General features: G+C 31.5%; 1 protein-coding gene across 1 annotated transcript; it reads left to right on the forward strand.

The window, feature by feature from the left end:
- The first annotated feature begins 10,034 nt into the window (after positions 1–10,034).
- On the forward strand, positions 10,035–18,398 carry LOC128185560 (uncharacterized). The gene is made up of 3 exons (XM_052855133.1): positions 10,035–10,190; positions 17,265–17,357; positions 17,730–18,398. Exons 2-3 carry the CDS (start codon positions 17,270–17,272, stop codon positions 18,119–18,121), a joined length of 480 nt encoding a protein of 159 aa, XP_052711093.1. The 5' UTR covers positions 10,035–10,190; positions 17,265–17,269; the 3' UTR covers positions 18,122–18,398.
- The last annotated feature ends 2,255 nt before the right edge of the window (positions 18,399–20,653 follow it).

A 20,653-nucleotide genomic window follows, 5' to 3' on the forward strand; every position in this document is an offset into this window, starting at 1 on the left:
GTTTTTTAAAACGTCATTTTCAAGATGATGTCAATGATCCTTAGGACAGAATTAGAAATTATAAGTTAATCTAATAGTACTTCTTTAAGTATATTTTCCACAAATATATGTTTCAGGTCAGAATAAGAGAAAATGTTACTTTTCAGTAATTATAATGTTATTTAGATAAACAGACAGACCAGCATTGTTATTAAAATCCAACATATTTCAATTTTGAACCCTTTTTTTCTATTTCATATTATTGCATAAATAAAAAACAGTATTTCCCCGAATGACTGAAATAAATGTCTTGTAAATAATATTCTATCCTTTACTAATTTTTAATCTAAAACTATATAAAATGTCATTTATCAAATAATTTTTCGTGTTATAAATGTTAACATTAGTTTGAAATTTAATAGTGTAAACGAGATCAAAGTGACATTCCGTAACAAAATAAAATAACTTATATATATATACCTAATATCTTGATTTTCCTTCTGTTCACAATAACAGAAACAAGTGGCCCTTACTAATATACTTTTAAACCACCATGAAAGTTGATAAAACTACAAAAGTTTTTCAAATGTATGATATAATAAATTTAAAATGTTACATCTATTACACAGCTTCTAAGGTTTGGTTTCTTTAAGGAATGAACTATGATGTAACATCATTGACCCTCAGTTAAGAAAAAAAACCAAAAGCACTTTCAAAGAAAGTTTTCTAAACAAACAAAAAATATGATTGAAATTGAATATAAAATTTAATTAATTCGTCTATAATGAAGTTCGAGTAATTTATTAAAGCAGTAATTCGTTTGATACTGGGATTCGTAAAACTGCGTACCTTTTTTTGTTATTTGGTGTAATGAACGTTCGGACTTGTAAACCTTTGGACCACTTTGTACACCCCAAAGTTCATGTACTCTACGTTTGCTCCATTGTTCTCTTAGTTCATGTGAACAATCAAAATATACTAGACTTAAACCCGTGCGTGCACAGGTTGACATTGCATATGAATAGGACATTTACATGTACGAAATAGATACATCGACACACCGTATTGTTGGCAATTTTACATAACCAAACTTTAAGCCTATGATAATGCTATTAATATCACTACACTCTGTGTAGTTAGACTAATCTAACTGTGTCTCGGCACAGGCCTTCACCACAGTTAAAAATGCCTCCCATATACCCGTAATGTAGCAAAAAATTGCAGAATCACTCCGAAACGATTTTGGAGAAAATTAATGAAGGTGCATTGAAAATAACAGTCAAATTATTTATAACAAACAATTTTGAGGCTGTAAATACCTAATAATTTAATTCATATTAATGAAGAATCAGGGACTGGAAGAATTCAACACTTTTTCACGCTTCGATATTACATGACTGATGTTGATATTCGGAGCTTTCAGGATTTTTCATATTAAATGCACTGAGTTAGATTTATCTCCCGTATTTCCTTTTATGAACAGAATATATTACAAATTTTCAATGAAAATTTACACGTATTTGTAATTGTAGATATCGTTTCTGAGTTTATCCATACAAATTTGATATTGTTGAACCATAAACTAAAGAGTCTACCATGATTAAGCGTGAATGTAATGCGCATGCGCAATATTGTAAAATTAAAAAAAATCCGATTTCCGGATTTTCTAACGGAATTTACGTTGATTATTAATTAGCGAAGCTTGATTGAGAAAAAATAAAAACAAATTGGTAATCTTCAAGTACCACTGATGTTTAAAATATATAACGAAAGACAGACTAGTACTCTTCCGATTCATCGGTATTAAAGCCCAAAAATTCGATTCTATTATTTTAATATAGTAGTATAGATTGTTCAAGATCTGCTATAACCACGCACGAACACGCACGTTCAATTTTAATATCAAAGTAAAAAGGAATGTACAATATTTAGTACATGTTGATGCTGCAATTGATATTTATACATTGAATGCGTTGAATTTATCACCAAAAAATGACACAATTCCATGACCTAAGTAACAATCCCAATTGCATTTGTTTCTTTCTTATGACTTGATACGGTGCTTTATATTCTTTCTTCCGTTGACATTGATTTATTGCTATGAAATTCTTGTTTTTTCCTCGAGAAGCATCGAACTCCTATTCGAACATTTATCATCTCTTCTATTATTTTATGGACCGTCTGGTGAGTACAGTCATCATTAAATTCTTTTTATAGAAAAATGATTTTATTATGAAGCAATAAACATAATTAAAACCGTTTTGACGAAGATTTCGTATCAGATGAGTGTATAAAAGGAAATAGAATAATAATTTGAATTTATTTTGGAATATTTTGATTATTTCTAAAAATTCTTTTCACGTAAATTACTTTACTGTTATAAAAAAGACTACATAAAATTTTGAATTTTGCTTATTGAGTTCTACAATCTACCATCACATAAAATCATGTAGATGACTACAACATTGAACAACCTGACGAAAAATTGGCTTTTGGCTCACCTGAGTCTTGCGATAAATTAAGATTATTTGTAATCTTAACTTTTCTAGCGTCCATAACATCTTTTGTTTTGAAACCACCAAGCCAGTTTTTTCTCTAAAATTATACTTAACTTTGTAGCTGCAGGATCACAACATATTGTCTATAGAAAAGAAAAAGGAATGATATCCTAAAAAATGATTTATTGCCAACCAATGCTGATATTTTTTAGATATAATACATGCAGTGTGGATTCAACGATGGTCAGGTCATGACCCGAGAACCAATATTAGGTTTCATTTTTGGTACATTTTCAACGAAGTAGGAATATTTCTTAAAAAAAATTTGAAATTATAACTGTGCATGTATCCTTACATTACATGCACATGTATATGTATAAAGATTCAAGAATGATTGTGACTATGACCGATGCATTGGCCAAAGGAAGATTTTTAAAATATAATATTTACATTCAGTGTATATTTCCCCTTACTAGATATTTATGACGTTCAATTTTCAGTGAAAACACTTTCCCTTCTCACGGCGCTTGAGCACAAATACAAACGTCATCGTGCGTTTTGATTATATATTATGTATTATTATAAGATTGAATGAAAGGTTCAAACTTACATTACTAATTTGATATTTACTTATTAAAAATAATCGTTAAATCATATACATGTATATTCGTTAATGCAAAAAAGATTTTACTCTACAAAGTTTCTTGCACTATATTTTTAGACGCGGAAGCAATCTAAAAAGCATGTTAATATTGCTGTTCCATGTTTGTTTCATATCCCTGACTAAAAGCGTATATAATAGTTTTAAAACGACGATTTATAATTGATTCATACTAATAAACAGCAATATGAATATTGATATAAGCATTGAATGCTTATTTTTGGATGTCGTAGGTCCTATGGCACACCAAGGCTGTGCTGACGAATTATCATAACACGCGTTTACCGCGTTTACGCGCGTTATTCAATTTATATGCACAGGCTTGGTTTGTTATAGTACCGACGACATCCAAAAATAAGCATTCAATGCTAAAGTGAGAATTATATTAAAATGAAAAAGATATAGTTTGGATATGCAAGTATCCTGATATATGGCAATTTTTTTTTCAAACCTTGAGCAGTACTATCTTTGACATTTGAATCTTTTAATTTTTTTTCTTTTTAAACTATAAGAAATCATCAAAATACACTGTAACTATGCAACGCTGAGTGTAGGAATGCAGACACATAAAACCGAGAGAGACTGCTTTGTCAAGATTTTGGGGTAAATCTGCCGCACGCCTTCTAAGACGGTGCTTAGTGCCTGGGTATATAAGAAAAATCGTTAACATTTGTCTGACACAACGGCACATTTTTAAAGTAACTTCAGAACGTGACTTTCAGATCGCAAACGGGATATAATAAAGGTGAACATTAAGCTTTGTAATCTTAAAAAATCTTATTTTCCGTTGACTAGTAGTGTACTACTGCCATTTTTGTTTTACTCAGTAAGCATTATGATATAATGTAGATGATAAATTGTTCAAATAACCAACACTACTTAATATACATGTGTATAATGCATCGTTGAACTTACTGAAGATTTGCTCTTTTGACCTTATTTCAGCTTACAAGAAAAAGGGGGGAAAATTATGTTACAGAGTGTGAATTTCTATGCAAGTATTTTATGCGTGGAATTCTCAAGTTTTTTTTAAAACATGACCTTCAGATCGCAAAAGGGCTATAGTGAAGATAAAAATTAAACTTTCTAATCTTTAAAGATTCTTATTTTACATTGACTACTAGTATAATGCTGCCATTTTTTTTACTTAATAAGCATCTTGATATAGTGTAGATTAAAAATTTTTCAAATGACCAACACCAAAATAAGCCATGTTATTGGTATAACGGTCAATAGAGGACTTTATATGGAGAAAAAAATTATCTCTGCAGGGTGTTACGAAGGAAACTAGATGACGAAGGTGGTGCTACACTTACGATTGGATGAACCACTGAGGTCCCAGTGACTCTATGCACACACATAAAGTGACTGAAAACAAGAACTTAAATGGACCACCGGCGTCTTATATTGACACTAGCGACCAGGGGTCTAAAGCATATTACATCACGAATTAGGACCCCGCTCTGCAAGCGCCCTATAGTGATCAGTCCGTCCTTCCGAAATCACTTGTCTCTCTCTCCCTTGGTCCAATCTTGCACATACTCCACCAACAGACTGCCTTTAGTTAAAGGGTGTGCAGTGAAATTGAGCCAAGTTTCAATGTCTAAGGTTAAGGTCATGGCAGAGGTATCTGAAAAATTCTTGTCCGGATCATAAATTATCTCCCTTAATCTTTAAGCGACAGAGTGCATTTGGTCCAATGATGTGCAGAGATCTTGAATGACATTTCTAGGTCAAAGGGCAAGGTTATATCAGATTTTTCAGAATATATTTACTCTCCCCTTAGAATATCTGGCTCATACGTCACGTAAACAGTGCTTTTGGGTAAAAGGTGTGTAGCATCATTGATCCAAGTTGCAAGGTCAAATTTGAAGGTCATAGCAGATCTCTTTAAAATTCAGTTTTAGACTATAAGTTATTTCCCATTGGCCTGATGTAGCTCAGGTGAAATCCCAAAATGCCTGTTGATAAAGGGTAATGAGCTTGACTTGATGTTACATGTATTTGCCGACTGGAAAATCTTAAATCATAGGTTAACGTCAAAGCGAAATCCTCTGAAATGCTTTGATCCTATTTTCCATTACTTTAGCGAGGCCCTTTGAGATGGTTACCATATCGATGATGTCTAGTTATTTGACGTTAAAATGTTGCCTTTAAGAATGGTGTTCTTTAGTCAGTGTATTCAATCATCACCAAACCTTTACACGTGCATCATTAAAGTTGGCAAAGTTACTTTGATTATGTGGCAGTAATTTTGGGTCACCATAATAAAGTTATCAAAGATAAACCATTTGAATTTTTCCTCCTTTGTTACATTAATATGAATGTGTTTTTTGTCTGAAATAACGATAATGTAACTAATCAGATTGCACAGTCACGATTGTCAAGGTACGTTTGACAAAGTGTTATGTAAATGTATCAAAGCTGACATGTTGTCTTGCCATTAAAGCTGAAAAGACGAACAGAATAACGCGAAATTACGAGACTCCGGAAATTGGCGTGAAGAAAAGTCAAGACGGGAAATGGATTTTATGAAGACTTTATTTGCATGCATTAATACTGTAAATTTAGTTACATAAATAAGGAATGGCCTGCTATTACTTTTATGATCGTTGCCAGTAATCAAATGTTAATTGTACTGAAAATTGGTTCTTCTGACTCTTTGCGAAATCACAAGAATACTCCTAACGACATGTAATGAAAGTACCCTTCTTTTAAATGGACTATTTTTTTTTTTTTTAAATTGGTTTGAATTGCATGGTTTAATTAAAATGTGACTCCTTTTTATGTAAAGAAAATGCATTACCGCTAGAAACGTCAATGCGTACACAAAATTTGGAGCGTAAACGTTTCAAAATGGTCTTATGTGTACCTTTGATAATTAAAAAAAGCCTTTGTTTTAAATACGGCATAACACTGTATATTAACTTAAAGTGAATCTAAAATTATAACATTCAAATCCCCAGTCTCCTGCTGAAAAATACATAGAGCCATATCTAGTACAAATAAAGATGTAAAAACTGAATCACCTGCAAATGATGTAATAGAAGTCTCTCGCAAAGTTTATATGCGAAGAATCGTACTTAATTTACATGGAAATTCAGAAAGTAATAACTTAATTCTGTATGATATTTCAAAAAGATAAATACACGTGTTATTACGATTAAATCAGACACTAAGCACTACATACTATGTGGTAAATAATGATCATGTTTACATTTTTTGGTCTATCTATCTATATGTATTGCATTTAGAATGTCAATTTTAAAACTATAAAAGTAGAGCAGTTTCGATAATTCTGAATTATAAATTATATAATTATAAAAATTATATTGATTAATATAATGATGGCAGGTATAAAAAACATGATGACAAATACATAGTAAAGTTTAATATAGGAAATCAGAGATCTTATCTTTGCTGCCAACGTCTTTAGATATGTGCTATTGGAAGCAACGGTACAGCGTAGTAAAATTTGTGTTATTAAGGAAATTTTTACCCATTAAACTAAAGTACATCGAACCTTTTTATTCATTTGTTCAGAAATTTTTAACCATTTACTAAAGTACACTGGGTTTTTTTCACCATAATTTGCTGAAAATTTCTGATGTTATCCCGCAAATATTTTTAGTATTCGAGTGGTAATGAGAGTGGAGATAATGGAAAGACTTTATAGATTAACTACGTTCATTTTATAGGCATCAAGATTTAAACTTATTTATGGTTAAAAAAATATTTTTTTCAAAAATGTTAACATTAAATAGTATGATAGTACATTCATCTGATGAAGTTTATTTACGCTTTTAGGCAAATTTACTTGGTTTTACCTTTTCTTTGCGATGTTTACATGTACATGTATCTTATTGATATTGGATAAACATATAGACAAAGGGATATTTTTTGAAAAAAACAATAGTTGCTCTGTTAATGAAGGAATTAAAGTGATGATATTGTTGAATGTCCTATACTCCTATACATGTTCTCCTAGAGTCGTTTACTACATACAAGCACCACAGTAAACTTCTTGCACACTACACTAACAAAATGGCTGTATTTAGTGTCACATCTCATTAAACCTCCACGATTATAATCAGTATGTGAAAAAAAATGGCAAAGGCAATTATTCTGGAAAAAATGAAAGAAAGTATAGTATAATTTTGAATAAATCTATGTGAATATTTACTACCATTTGCTTCTGTCTGGCGATGCGACAAAATGTCATTCATCTCTTTAACACAGTATTACATATTTAATATTACGTGTGTCAAATAAAAACTTCTCTTTAAAAAATGCGTCTGTATAGAAAATGTGTCCATCTGAAAAATGCTTCTCTCTATGAAATGTGCGTCTTCTGTATTCTGTATTCTAGAAGTCAGCTACATGTATTTTGAAAAATGGACACAAAGTGAAATGGTCCTGGTTCTTCCTCTTCTCCCCTGAACAATTTAGGATCCGTTTATAGATAAATCACTCCTGTTGTAATCAAAAGATTATAAAACAACACTTTTCACGATGGCAAATTGTGTTAACCCGAGAAAACACATTTGAGTGCAGTTCATTAGAATATCGACTATCATTTTCTTGCGAATATAAGATTTTTATCACATTAGAGCAAAGTCTATGACACTGTGTGTGGTATTTGTATTTTTTATAATATCATTTTTTTTAATCATAGAGCCAGTATATTGAATGTTATAAATGGGGGGTTTTTTGTGGTTTTTTTTTGTTCTTGTAGCACAATGGAACAAACATTTTTTACAAGATGAAATAACTGCAACGATTTATTTTGAATTTCTCTATAAGGCATCTTGTACCGATAAAAAATACAGAATTGGGGGCCTTCATCTATGCAGGAAGGTTATAGATGATTGGTTCTGACAAGATTTCAGATTACATACTACATCAACTATTGCATGATTTGAAAATTAATATGGGTATTTAGAAAAAACTATTTAAGTTTCGTTTAAGTACATAGACAAAAAAAATTACATGATATTATAAAACATATTTATGTTCATCTAGTGCACATATTTTCCTCTCTACACGTTCACGTACGCGTACACGTTGGTTTGCTAAACCTCTCTAATATCAGAATAAAAAGCTTACGGAGGGTTGCTTTAAGGGTAAACTGTGGTAAATGAATATTAGGGTGGACACAGTTAGATGTGTAGGTAAGGTAGTAAAAGTAAATTAAGGTAAAGTACAGTAAAACAGACGGGGTCATACAGAAATATCATACTGAAATTGTATCCTGATGATGTGGTCTCAAGTTTAAGTCCCATTATTGAGAAATAAAAGCGTTTGAGATGTTTTCAATTTATTATAGCAACGTGACAGAAGTGAGATGCAAGTAGTACTTTTAAAGTTTTGCTTTTGTGTTAAAACACACCTTAAAGTCAATGTTTAGTGTTAATGTGGTTAATGGTATAGCTTATCGTGACAGTAACAGTCAGAAGATTTATAGAGTCATATTGAATGTTTCACCAAACATGATTAATTCTGATAAACTATGAATTATTGCATTTCTATGTCTTAGAAAGAAAGTCAATAACGATTTACGATGTTTGGATACAGAAAGCCCTGCATTTTAGAAAGTGAAAGACGTCCTATCAATCAGTGATTGTCCTCGCGATGTTTCACTTCTCATTGAGATTATTTCACCCTTCTCCAAACATTGCCGGTAAAAAGGTTTCAAAAATGGACATTGCTCTTCCAGACATACCGTCAGACTTTTTGTTTAGGCATGCAGATATGAAATTATTACAATAAAAAATGGAAAAGTATAGCAAAACCACACGCATCACTTTCATTAAAATACATAAAAATGTCGATATTTGAATAAATTGTTCATATATTTTGACTACATATACTCTTGTGCAATGCGACAATAAAGAAATGGGCTTAATTAGGGACTTCGTATATAAAACCTGAAAAGAAAAGGAATCTGATTATTCCAGGATAGGCGTCAGACCAAATTCTTAACAAGTTTTAATATCAAACCTTGTTTTAGAGGTATAAAAGAGATAGATATTCGTCACAAAGACAGTAAAAGTGTACTTGTATCTTGTGATGGTAGATAAAGGCGTAGACAATGCCTACACTAATCAAAGCTTTACCCTGAACCTTGTCCTTGACAAGTTTAAAACAATAGAGGTCATAAGTCTCAGCCTATTGATCAATGCAGTTAATTTTCATTATGAAATCTACATGTCAGAAGGATTTGCATTACATTATACCTCGCCTTCGTGAGGGACGTACCAAGGTTTCCACTCTTTGAAAGGATTTGAACACGCTATTTAAGGGCCTTGTTACTTTGACTTGTTATCGTTGAACGCTAGAAATTACACGCCATTCATTCTTGAAGAGAATGAAATTATCCATTTCAAAAAACCGCAGTTAATAATTATATTATATTATTCGTAGTCTCGCAAATAATGAAGGAATTTGGTTCGCTAACTTGCGTTTTGTGTCAAGCAATCCAATTTATCAGTGACAATTTTCAAGAATCGATATCATGCTTTTTGACTTAAATGTCGTTATATGTTAGGCGAATTCAGTGTGAAACACTTTTATAAGCACCGATGCAATTAATGAAAAATCAATGTTTATTTGAACAATAAGACATTAATACACGCTGGACATGTCCACAAAAATGAGAGAAAGGAATCAATACAATTGTATCACAATTTTACTCTTTAACTTCCATATACAATACAAGGTCCTGATAATGATTTACCGAATTAACAATTAATCTACTTTACCAAGTCCGAGCGACTTGTCAATAAATGTATTCATTTCAAGCGACGGACCGGACTTTACAATTAAGGATATATGTAAACGTTAACGACGTCATCACAACGCTTTCGTCTTACCCACTCTTTGCTGTGTTGAAACAAGAACCTGATTGACACTGTGCGCGAAGCACCTTGCGCGACGTCATGATAAATCATCCAGCATCCAATCAATTGCGATCTCCCGCTATTTATTGAAAACCAAAAGGTTGGTTAAAGCAGTTGTTTGGCCTTTTGGATCTTTGGACAACGTAATTCAATGTAAGTATTTTTTATTTTTTTTGTTTGTTAAGATAATGAATACTTCCAATTTACCTCGTTGTACTGATTTGGTTTGTGTAAATACATGTATACATGTTAAAATCGTTTAGAGTAAAGAAGGGAAGTTTTCCTCAGGATAAACACATATTACTGGAAAAATGCCTTTAGACTTATAGTTAGTGTTTAAATAAATAGCATAACTACATCTATAAAAAATATATTTGTCATAAGTAAGCAAATGTAAACTTAACAAATTCTTCAAAATTTCAATGCAAGACAAAGCCTTATTCGTTTTCTTATATGCAATTTAAAGTCTTATTTGCCAAAGCCATAGAAAGATATCATATTTATTTTTGTATCAAAGACCATGCTTACTGGTATATTCAATTGGAAAAAAGGTAAAGTTAAAATAAAACGATATTAATTGAGAATATTATATTGTATATCATATCTGCATATGTAATTGATGAAAACAAAATTAATTCCATTCACCATCCTTTGAAAATTAACTGTCGATAGCTCAATAGGGAAAATGTAGTCAAAATACAGGAGGAAATCGGTTTTCAGCAATTAGTGATACCGATTATGGTGCATTTGCATGTGAAAACTACAAAGCCCAAAAACTTTGTATGATGATATTCAAAGTGCTTAGAGGTTGGATTAGCGAACCAAAATCTTATAATCTATCGAATTACTCTGTCGATAGTCGCAACAAAAAAGTCTTTTTCAGATTAGGTTTTTGAGATATACGTGTATAAAACATTATAATTGTTAAGATAAACCTACGCTTTTATTCAAAAGATGCGATCACAAAGACTATAGCTATTTACAATGGGTAGAAAAGACCGTTTAACAACGTGAAAAACCACATTTATGTAAATGGAAAACTGATATGCTGGTAATATCGTTCTGCCATGACAGTTGCCTTTCATAATTAAGAACGACGTACAGCAGGCCATCTTTTTCTGAAATCTCTATTATTCAGACCATGTTTGCTTTGGAGTTTTTCCGTAGCATCCTCGGAGCCACATAATTGAATTTCTTTACCATTTCTATCAAATTGAACATTTTGATGTGGAATTGCATACTTATCATCTCTATCATATCTATCGTAGTCGTAATAATGAAGGGAGATATGGACCGAGGAATTGAATAATAAATTTAGATATCCCGTGAACATCCCTTCTATCTTACTTGGTTATGCCGAGAGCAAGGTTAATTATTTTCGTCCAGGACATGCAGTATGCATACTTTCAAATGCAATTGTGATATAAAAATTCAATACTGAATTGGCCAAAGCAATGAAGTATTTTCTGAATGTATAAAAACGATGTAGAGGATCTTAATTAGAAATTTTGACTTGTAAGGAAACAAACCAAAAGGAACTAAAACAAAACCCCGCTGATCTGGTATTATCTAGATGGATTAAATGTAGACTTAGATTTGTCATACATGTATATATCTGTGAAACGATTTTCTTTTAAAGATTTTATAAACACTACCAAAGTGATGACTATATCAATTTTTGATCTTAAATGTTATATTTTTTCCATCTTTAGCGTTTTTGTCAATCCGATTTTTTCATACTTTTTTATCATCACTTCTGTCTTTTGGATAATGTGTTTCAACGTCATCTTTTATTATGATGATAGCGTGTTGTTGTGTTTTTGGTTAGTGTCTCTTTGTTGTTATACTCAGCATAACGACCAATTTGTGACTCACATGCCTTTATGTAGGTTTTATACTTTTTTCCATATATTGCAGATCATTTATGAACTCTGCTTGACTCAAACACCAGGAATTAGGGAAGCTTTTTATAAAGAGTACTCAATAGACATAGAGTGGCGGTCCAAATCCTAGGGCTTAAATCAAAGAAAATGCTTTCACTATTGAATGTAAAAAATAATCTGGTTTTGACAAGGTTTTGATTTTCTGAGAGATTTTTTTTTACATCTAAATAGACGAATAGTTAGACGAATAAAAAAAAAAAACATTTCGGGCGATATTTTATCGTAAGCTGTTATTGAGTCTTTGACATCGCGTTAATTCAATTTAATGGTTTTAATGAGAAATATACACGAAAGAATAGAAAATATACGTGTTAGAATGGATAATTCACTTTTTCATGTCATTATTATAGTTTCACATCATAATACACGAGAACTTTACGTTTTATAATTCAACCAATGAATATGAGAAAGAAAAAATTGTTTATTAACTATAAGGTCTTTTAAAATTTAATATGTAAAATGATTATCTTAACTAAAAAATATATACATTTACAATAAAGTACGTTAAGTGCCATATATCAAGTAACAATTTTAGCGGAAATAGTATATAATTCAAACGTAAAGTTTTCTATAGAAAAAATATTGTATTTTTCGACAGCAAAAAATCGAGAGGAGGCATCAAGTCAAATTACGTCAACGTCATTTCCCATCATACATCATTGCTGCACTTCTTTGGCACACTAAACTCTCTTTAAAATACATTGACGTATCAAATTATCATTAATATCGACGCTCAATGTTAGAAAGCTCAAATGATAAAAAAGGAGCTTGCAAATTAATTGATGAAGGAAGCTCTCTAGAGTTAGCTCTAACGATGTAACAATTATCTGCCTTCTTTTATCATGTGTGGGCGACATATACTTCTTTTGTCCGTTATCAGATAAACGGAAATGGATCACATGTTATTAATTTGATTACCCGAGCTTTGTTCCTTTTATTGCAATTAGCTTTTGTATGATAATTTTTATTATGGTTTTGAGAGAAAAATTCAACAAAGGGACGAAAACCCTGACATTTATGATGTTAAAAAACTTCTACCATGCGTTGTTTTGTTCTATCGACACACACTCTCGGTTTAATGCTGTTTTCTCCAAAACTTTTGTTATATTATTCGAAACATGTTTTTTAAAAACTTTGATGCTTATTCTGGAAACCTTAAGCCGCCATACTCGTGTTTCTTACGTAGGATTTCAATGTCATAGAACTCTAAGGGAAAAATAAAAATCAGTCAAATAGATATATTGTTTTGAACGGACTTTGTTACCCTTAACCAAAATATAACAATCGGTTTTATTTGGTCATTTAATGTAAAACCTCCCTTTTTAATTACAGTTTCATAAATTTTTGATTGGTAAAAATTACTTCTCATCGGATCGAATAGTGAGGTTTTATTGCAAATAGACAAAGTATGGCATTAACCGTACCAATATTTAGACTGCAATCAAGCGCTTCCATGAACCGGACGTAGTCGTCAGTCGTTCGCGGGTCACCAGAGAGAATGGACCGGAATATATCACCGATAATTAATTTTGATGCCCTGCTATTTCACGATTTGTCACGGATAAACACTTCTAGGTATTTAGTCTCTAGGATTATAAAGCAGTGTCTCTTGTTTCGAAATAAATATGGGATTTAGATGAACATTGATTACTGGAACAGGATTGTTTACCCGAAAGTCGAAGCGCAATGTGAAATTAGATCCAAAACAAATTTCATATAGAAGACGTGGACATCCCTCCTGTTGGTCTTCATATCGATTTTACTCTTTGATGGGAGATATTGGTTCAAAGAAACCTACCAGGATCTCATGAGAATTCGTTTGAATTATCTTGAGATTTTAATGCCTGAAGATCGAAATCAGGGACAAGGATTATTCCCGTCTATCACTCTGTCTATCTTTTCGAGTTTCTTTAATTTCTATTTTTTACTGTAGCTTGTGACTCTTATTTGATTAGCTCTTCACAATTCACAAGCATATTTAACGGATACAATTCCAATGACTATGCATTTATCTATAAGGATAACTATCAAAATTCAGATCATTTTTTATACTCAATGAGTATTTTTAGAGAACCAATAAGCAATTATTTTTTGTTTTGTAAAACATATAATGAAGGTATTCTTCTATTATACCTTATTCTATAATTTTGTTATTTATTCTTGGAAACTATTTTTGACATCGAACGATATATAGATTTAGCAATATTAACAACAATGAAAAGCGCGGGCTGCCGACATGTTTTTACCCCCCTCTTCCGTCTATGTAATTATATGGTCGTTACAACTGTTTTTTTAAGTCCCTTTACTAACATAATATCAATAAGAAGGACTCAAAGAGATGTTTATAAATATAAACAGTGGAATAATATTTTGGTTGGCAATACAGGCAATGAATACAAGGTGCTTTTGACTTTTTTAAGTACGCATTGTGCCTATAAAAAGGTCTATTCTTAGAGTTAAAAATTAAAAATATCAAAAGGACAAAACGATCATTGCATAAAAATGGCATTAACATCCGATGTGGTAATTTTTTGCTACAATACCAACAATCTGAAACCACAACACATTTTGTGAAGAAATTAAAATCTACGAGTTCTTCTTATATGTAATATTCTTTTATTATATATATATATATATATATATATATATATATATATATATATATATATATATATATATATATATATATATATATATATATATATATATATATATATATAAAAAAGCACTAAGAATAACCAACTTTTTTATATCTCATCTTATAACCTTGCTTTTTTATATCTCATCTTATAACCTTGTATCTTTTGATCCGACACTTTAGATAACGAGTGTTGTTGGTTTGCTAGTGCTTCTTATATATATATATATATATATATATATATATATATATATATATATATATATATATAATTTGATATTCTTATATCTTACATTCGTTACCACGTTATGAGCATGAGTGTTTAATTCTTTAACAAATTGGTACACTTCTTTCGTATAAATAAAGCTGCCTTTCAATGAAACGTGTCGAAAGAATATGTATGTCAAAAACAAAGTACGAATTTAAGAGGTAGTTTGAGTTTACTAGTTATTTATTAACACTTCGTAACTTTGGAATGTTGACGGATTTTCATTTCACACTTTATAGTCTGGAACAGTTGACCCGATAAAGAACTTTCTCCGCACCGAAACCTTACAAAACGGAGCACATTGAAGAGCTTCTTCTTAATCTGTTGACAACTTTTTAATACAGATCGATTCGTCTCCTACTGTAAGAACGAATAGGAAACAGTATACTCCTCCTTACCGCATACAAAGCATATAAGTGATTTACTGAAATTTTGGCAATTTAAAGATATAAACTCGAGCTCGCTCTAGCATCCCTCAATGCTGTTTTCCTTGTTTGCTGCACGATAAAAATCATGTCATTATAAAGAAAATAAGATGGGTGGATAAAGGCGTGTAAAATGCCCATACACTGTCGGACAAGCTATTGATAAATTGAAATATCAATAAATTCTATACTTTTTTTTAGAAACTCATTTAAAACAATATATATTTAACATATAATTTGGGTAAAAATAAACCTATATACATGTATAAGCAAATACTTTGCTTTGATGTTCTAAATATTGCCATAAATAGGATAAATTATCAATGAATCGAATCCGCATTTCTCTGTATATACAACGTGCATAAAAGTAATTACTTTGATGGTGGTGGTCTATTGAAATAAAATAACGCCAGCATTTCCAATCGGGTTCAATGTATTCAATTTCCTGGCATAAAATCGGAGATTGTATTATAGACGATATTCCTTCCAGGAACTTTATGACTTGCTTTGAAAAAAAGAATGAAGCTCGTTTGATTCTTTAAGAATTTCCATGGCGGAGTTTTTCGACCTTAATTAATATAGAATTAGACGGATAGCCTTAAAATGTATAGCTGATCGCCGCAATACAGTTCTACGATAAAACGCGTTGATGCGATTTTAATTGAGAAAAGAATATGGCTCATCTCTGATGGAATTCGATATCTGAACCGGATTACATAAAAAACTAAAACTTTTATCATGAACTGTCTGAGATTCGATATTTGTTTGGACTCTACTGTAGATCATGTAATAAACTTAGTACACTTTCTAAGAGAACAAACTGTTGTGTTTATCTATTTCACCACCAACCCTCTCTCTCTCTCTCTCTCTCTCTCTCTCATCCTTAAATAAAATTCAAAATGTTCGTGTAGCTTACAGGTAATTGGCAAACAGCTTAAAGTATACGCGTAGTATTCCTTTTAACCGAGATGATTTTCGCTAACAAGATACATGCACACTTCCCTTGTACATTAATGTATATGGAGTTCATTTATCTTGGTGGTTTCAGGCGTGTGATTCAATGCAATCATAAGAACAAGCGTAATAATTCTCAGCAGACATAATCTGAGTTTTAGAGGATCTTCATAGACCATACAACGTTAAACCACACCAATAATGGATGCGTTCATTGATCGTGTATAGATCTTTAACTGTACATTGTTAACATTTGATCTGAAGTACAATAATAATTCGAACAATCCTAACTATAGTATAACAGTTACAATTACTTCCCACAATGAATTATAGATAAGATAATTATCAGCTGTTGAGAATGAAATAAGATAAATTGTCCAGTATAATTATTTCAAGTATATGTATGTTAATGACGTCAGGTTTGGAAAGGGGTAAATGAATACCTAGAGATAGTGTTTCTTACTATTAATAGTTCACGCTATGAAAAGTTCCTGCTGGTGTAATTAAAGTTTTATCTTACGATTGATGGGTGTTTTTTCCTATTAATATATGGCTCTATAAAATTTTAAGCAATATAAGAAGATATGCTTTATATGTTTTTATACGTGTACATATACATACGTGAAATTACGCGAAATTTTACTATTTTTATAAGCTCCTCTAAGTTTGGCTTCCGACTTAACAGGCAAACAAACCAACGGTATATAATATTATGTATATTTTCCAAATGTACGTTTTCCAATAACAATTTTAAAAATCATGTACATGTATATTAATTCTATTTTTCTTTATTTAAAGATAAACGTATGATGATTTTCCACATACTTCTGTCAATTGTATTTAAGCAAATATGTACATGAATACATGTATTCATGTAGTTTAAACTGCATCCACCAGTACTAACTGGTAATACTTACTAAAGGAACGTTGTCTCACGAGATTATGGCAAAACTTTTAATTCTGTAAGAAAAATGATAAGTTATATTTTCTGTTTTTCAGATAAAATGGAGACAAAAACGTTACTTATCTGGGTTTTTGCAGCATTCCTGGCCTTCATTGAAGTATCCACAGCTTCCAAAGAATCAAAACTAAGTGAGTACAAAAGAATTTAAATTTAAAGAAACGATATTACATGTATTACATTACAAAGTCCTGCAACATTCTAGACGTTTGATTTTAACGGTACATTTAATCAGCCAACATGGGGTACATGCATTAAAAATGTTAAAAATTATAAACAGGGATATCAATCGCAGTTTCTCGGACCTTTCCGGTAGAGCCCTTTCCGAACTCTGCCGGAAGGCCCGAGAAGTTGCGATTGCAGGGATATGCGACATGCATTCCCATTTACAGACAAGGTAATCTACATGTATAGGTGTCTGTGACATATCTATCAAAAGATCAAAATGTCTGAATTCATAAATTCGTCGACGAAGAAGCTTATAAAATGTCTGCATATTTCAGATCATGAAGAATCGGAAGTGAAGTCATTAAAAAGGCGGTCGAATCCAATGGATGACATCACAGACACGTATGATTTTTCGGACGAAGATTTAAATGAACTTATGAAAAGAGGTTCACTTTTCCGGTTTGGAAAACGGGGAGCATTGTTCCGATTCGGCAAAAGAAGCGAAGAAGATAAGCGGGGATCTCTTTTCAGGTTTGGGAAACGTATGGACGGTTATTATGTATCACCATATGCAAGTAGTGAAAATTTTCCGGAAAAAGATGATAAAAGAGGAAGCCTTTTCCGGTTTGGAAAGCGATCCTCGTTGTTCCGATTTGGAAGAAGTGTCGATAATGAAAAACCCCATACGCCATTTCGTTTTGGACGTGAGGAGGAAGATGAAATATAAGGAAGATGTTGAAGTAGTTGACTTGTAACTTACAACATACGTTAGAATGCAACTTTTCCATCAACCTTCTGATTTTTTCACATTAAAATTGTAAGATTTTGTCATCTCATGCAGCGGAACAATGTCATTTTGACAATACAAGTGTTACTACCTTTAAACAATAGTTTGAAATTGATTTTTTTTAATATATTGTATTCTGTATATGTTTATTAGGATCTAGTTGTAACAGAGGAGTAATATAAATATTAAAATTTCTGCCGAGAGTGAAATAAGTAAATTTTACTTTCAAGTATTATCAGTGACTTTCAAATGAATCAAATTCACTTAATGAGTATGACGTGTTAATGGAATTAAATTAGCCATTGAAAATGTTCACATAAATTCAAAAATGGCTTTAGAATCTTTCAACCTTTTTATTAATATTATTATAAAACGATCTTAACACTCTGTAACATTTAACAAAGAAAACATAAGATAGTTAAAATTTTGAGTCAAAATAACAACTGATTTTATACTATAGAAAAAATGTAGTTACAATTTATGCCAGATCAAACGAAAAAAATCAGATTTATTAGAGTGTGTAACTGTTACATTAACATGTTAACATTGGGGGCAAGGTCGACCTCAGATTTTGTTTTGTCTTATGCATGGCCTTTCAGATTTTAGTGTTAAAGCATAATTGCATGTATGTTCAAGAAACTTTATGGATTTCCTACACTCTTGGAGCTGTGGAAATCCACCATTCATACTGATATCACGGCGTAATCCCTTCGGATATGAAATATTGGTTATACGTTAATTACCTATGAGACTTTTCCAAATGAACTGATGCGGCATTAAAACTTTCAAAAGCATGCATTAGGATCAAAGTCCCACAAGTCAAAACAAAATGGGGAAATGTCAAGACATTAATAAACGAAGTATTGGTTCTTTCTATCATAAGGCTTTTTCTTATGAATTATTCCAGGAATATAGCTTAAACTTTTTGGACTTTCTTGGAATGCTTACTCTGCTTTTTAGGAAGAAAACTGCAGTTTATGGTATTGGATTTTTGGAGTGGAATCTGTAGCCTTTAACCCTGTGTATGCGTTTGAGGTTTGCATACTCGGATGGGATTTTTTTGGGTTTATACTGAACAGATCTTTAAAAAAAACCACGGATTTTAATGAAACAGTATGTCGCAAATAATAATCCTTGCATCACATTTACTTAAACAAATAGATAGTTTTGAATTCGTTTGGGTTCCGGGGATATTCATTAATTCATTGAAAAGGATGAAAACATCCCAGCATTTCTCCTTTGAAACGCCCTCTGTATCCTTAAGCTTTTATCTTAGGTTGAAGAAGGCGGCTTAAAAAAAGTCAAAATGTCTACGGAAATTATGAATTGCAAACAACATGAGAGTACATAGGTGATGATATAGTTGAAAAACTTTGCGAGATGTTCCGAAAATTTCCAAATTAAATGAAAAAAAAATATTAATCCTATTATATTGAAATATTTTATGTTCATGTAAACAGATATAACGTATCATTAAGTGAATCTTATAAGAGAAATAGTTTCCCTTGCATCACTTCCAAATGAACTTCATCGATATGTACCTGTGCGTGTATATTTCCGAGTAAAAATCTCCAAAAAAATGGACGGTTGCAAGGGACAGACAACAGTTACCGTTTCCGTCTGGGTTTTTTAAATTCTTTTTTTTTTTTTTGACTATTTCTCGTAAATCTACATTGAGAGCACGAAATACACGGACCATGCACGGACTGACCTCTCAGGCCTCAGGATCATGAAGCATTTGTAGAGACTAAATTGCAATCTTTTATAAAATTATAATATGTCATAAAATTACCCTTAAACTTTGTAACTATGAACGTAATATAGAGACACTTTTCAATAGCATTTCATTTTTTCGATGTTGTCAGTAGTTGAAGTAATCATGGTAATCATCGCATAAATGGAAAATTTGGCTGTTCCATCTTTGTGACGTGCTGATAAACAATAACGATAACTCACTCCCTTGATATGAATAATTAAAAAAAAAATAGATGACTTAATTAAAATGCTTATCAACAGTGTTTCGTGCGGGTCATGAATTTGAACTTTTTAAAGCTGGCTAAATATTATTTGCAATACTAGTTCATACTCACATGATACATTAAACAAAACATTTTATTTTTTTTAAATTTAAAATAATAAGCAAAATGTGTTTACAAAATGAATAAAACAGAGAAGAATTCCTTATTTAAATATAAATGGCGAACCAAAAGGCAATCTGGAAACGAAACCAAGCTAATCAAATTATTATTAACCCACAGGATTCGAGTTCGAACATAGCAGGAACTTTTGTATATACGAATATTAATAAATCAATAGTTGATATTTTCCCCAAAATTGACATCTTTCTCTATCATTTTCGAGTCCACCATAGGTTAGAATTCCAGAAGTTTACAGAAGTTTAGACTAGCACAAGCAAAACTTTTCCTACATGTGTGGAGGAACTTACTATGGTACACGATTCAAATCCGATCA

This window comes from Crassostrea angulata, chromosome 1 (assembly GCF_025612915.1).
Source record: "Crassostrea angulata isolate pt1a10 chromosome 1, ASM2561291v2, whole genome shotgun sequence".
Lineage (NCBI taxonomy): Eukaryota > Metazoa > Mollusca > Bivalvia > Ostreida > Ostreidae > Magallana > Magallana angulata.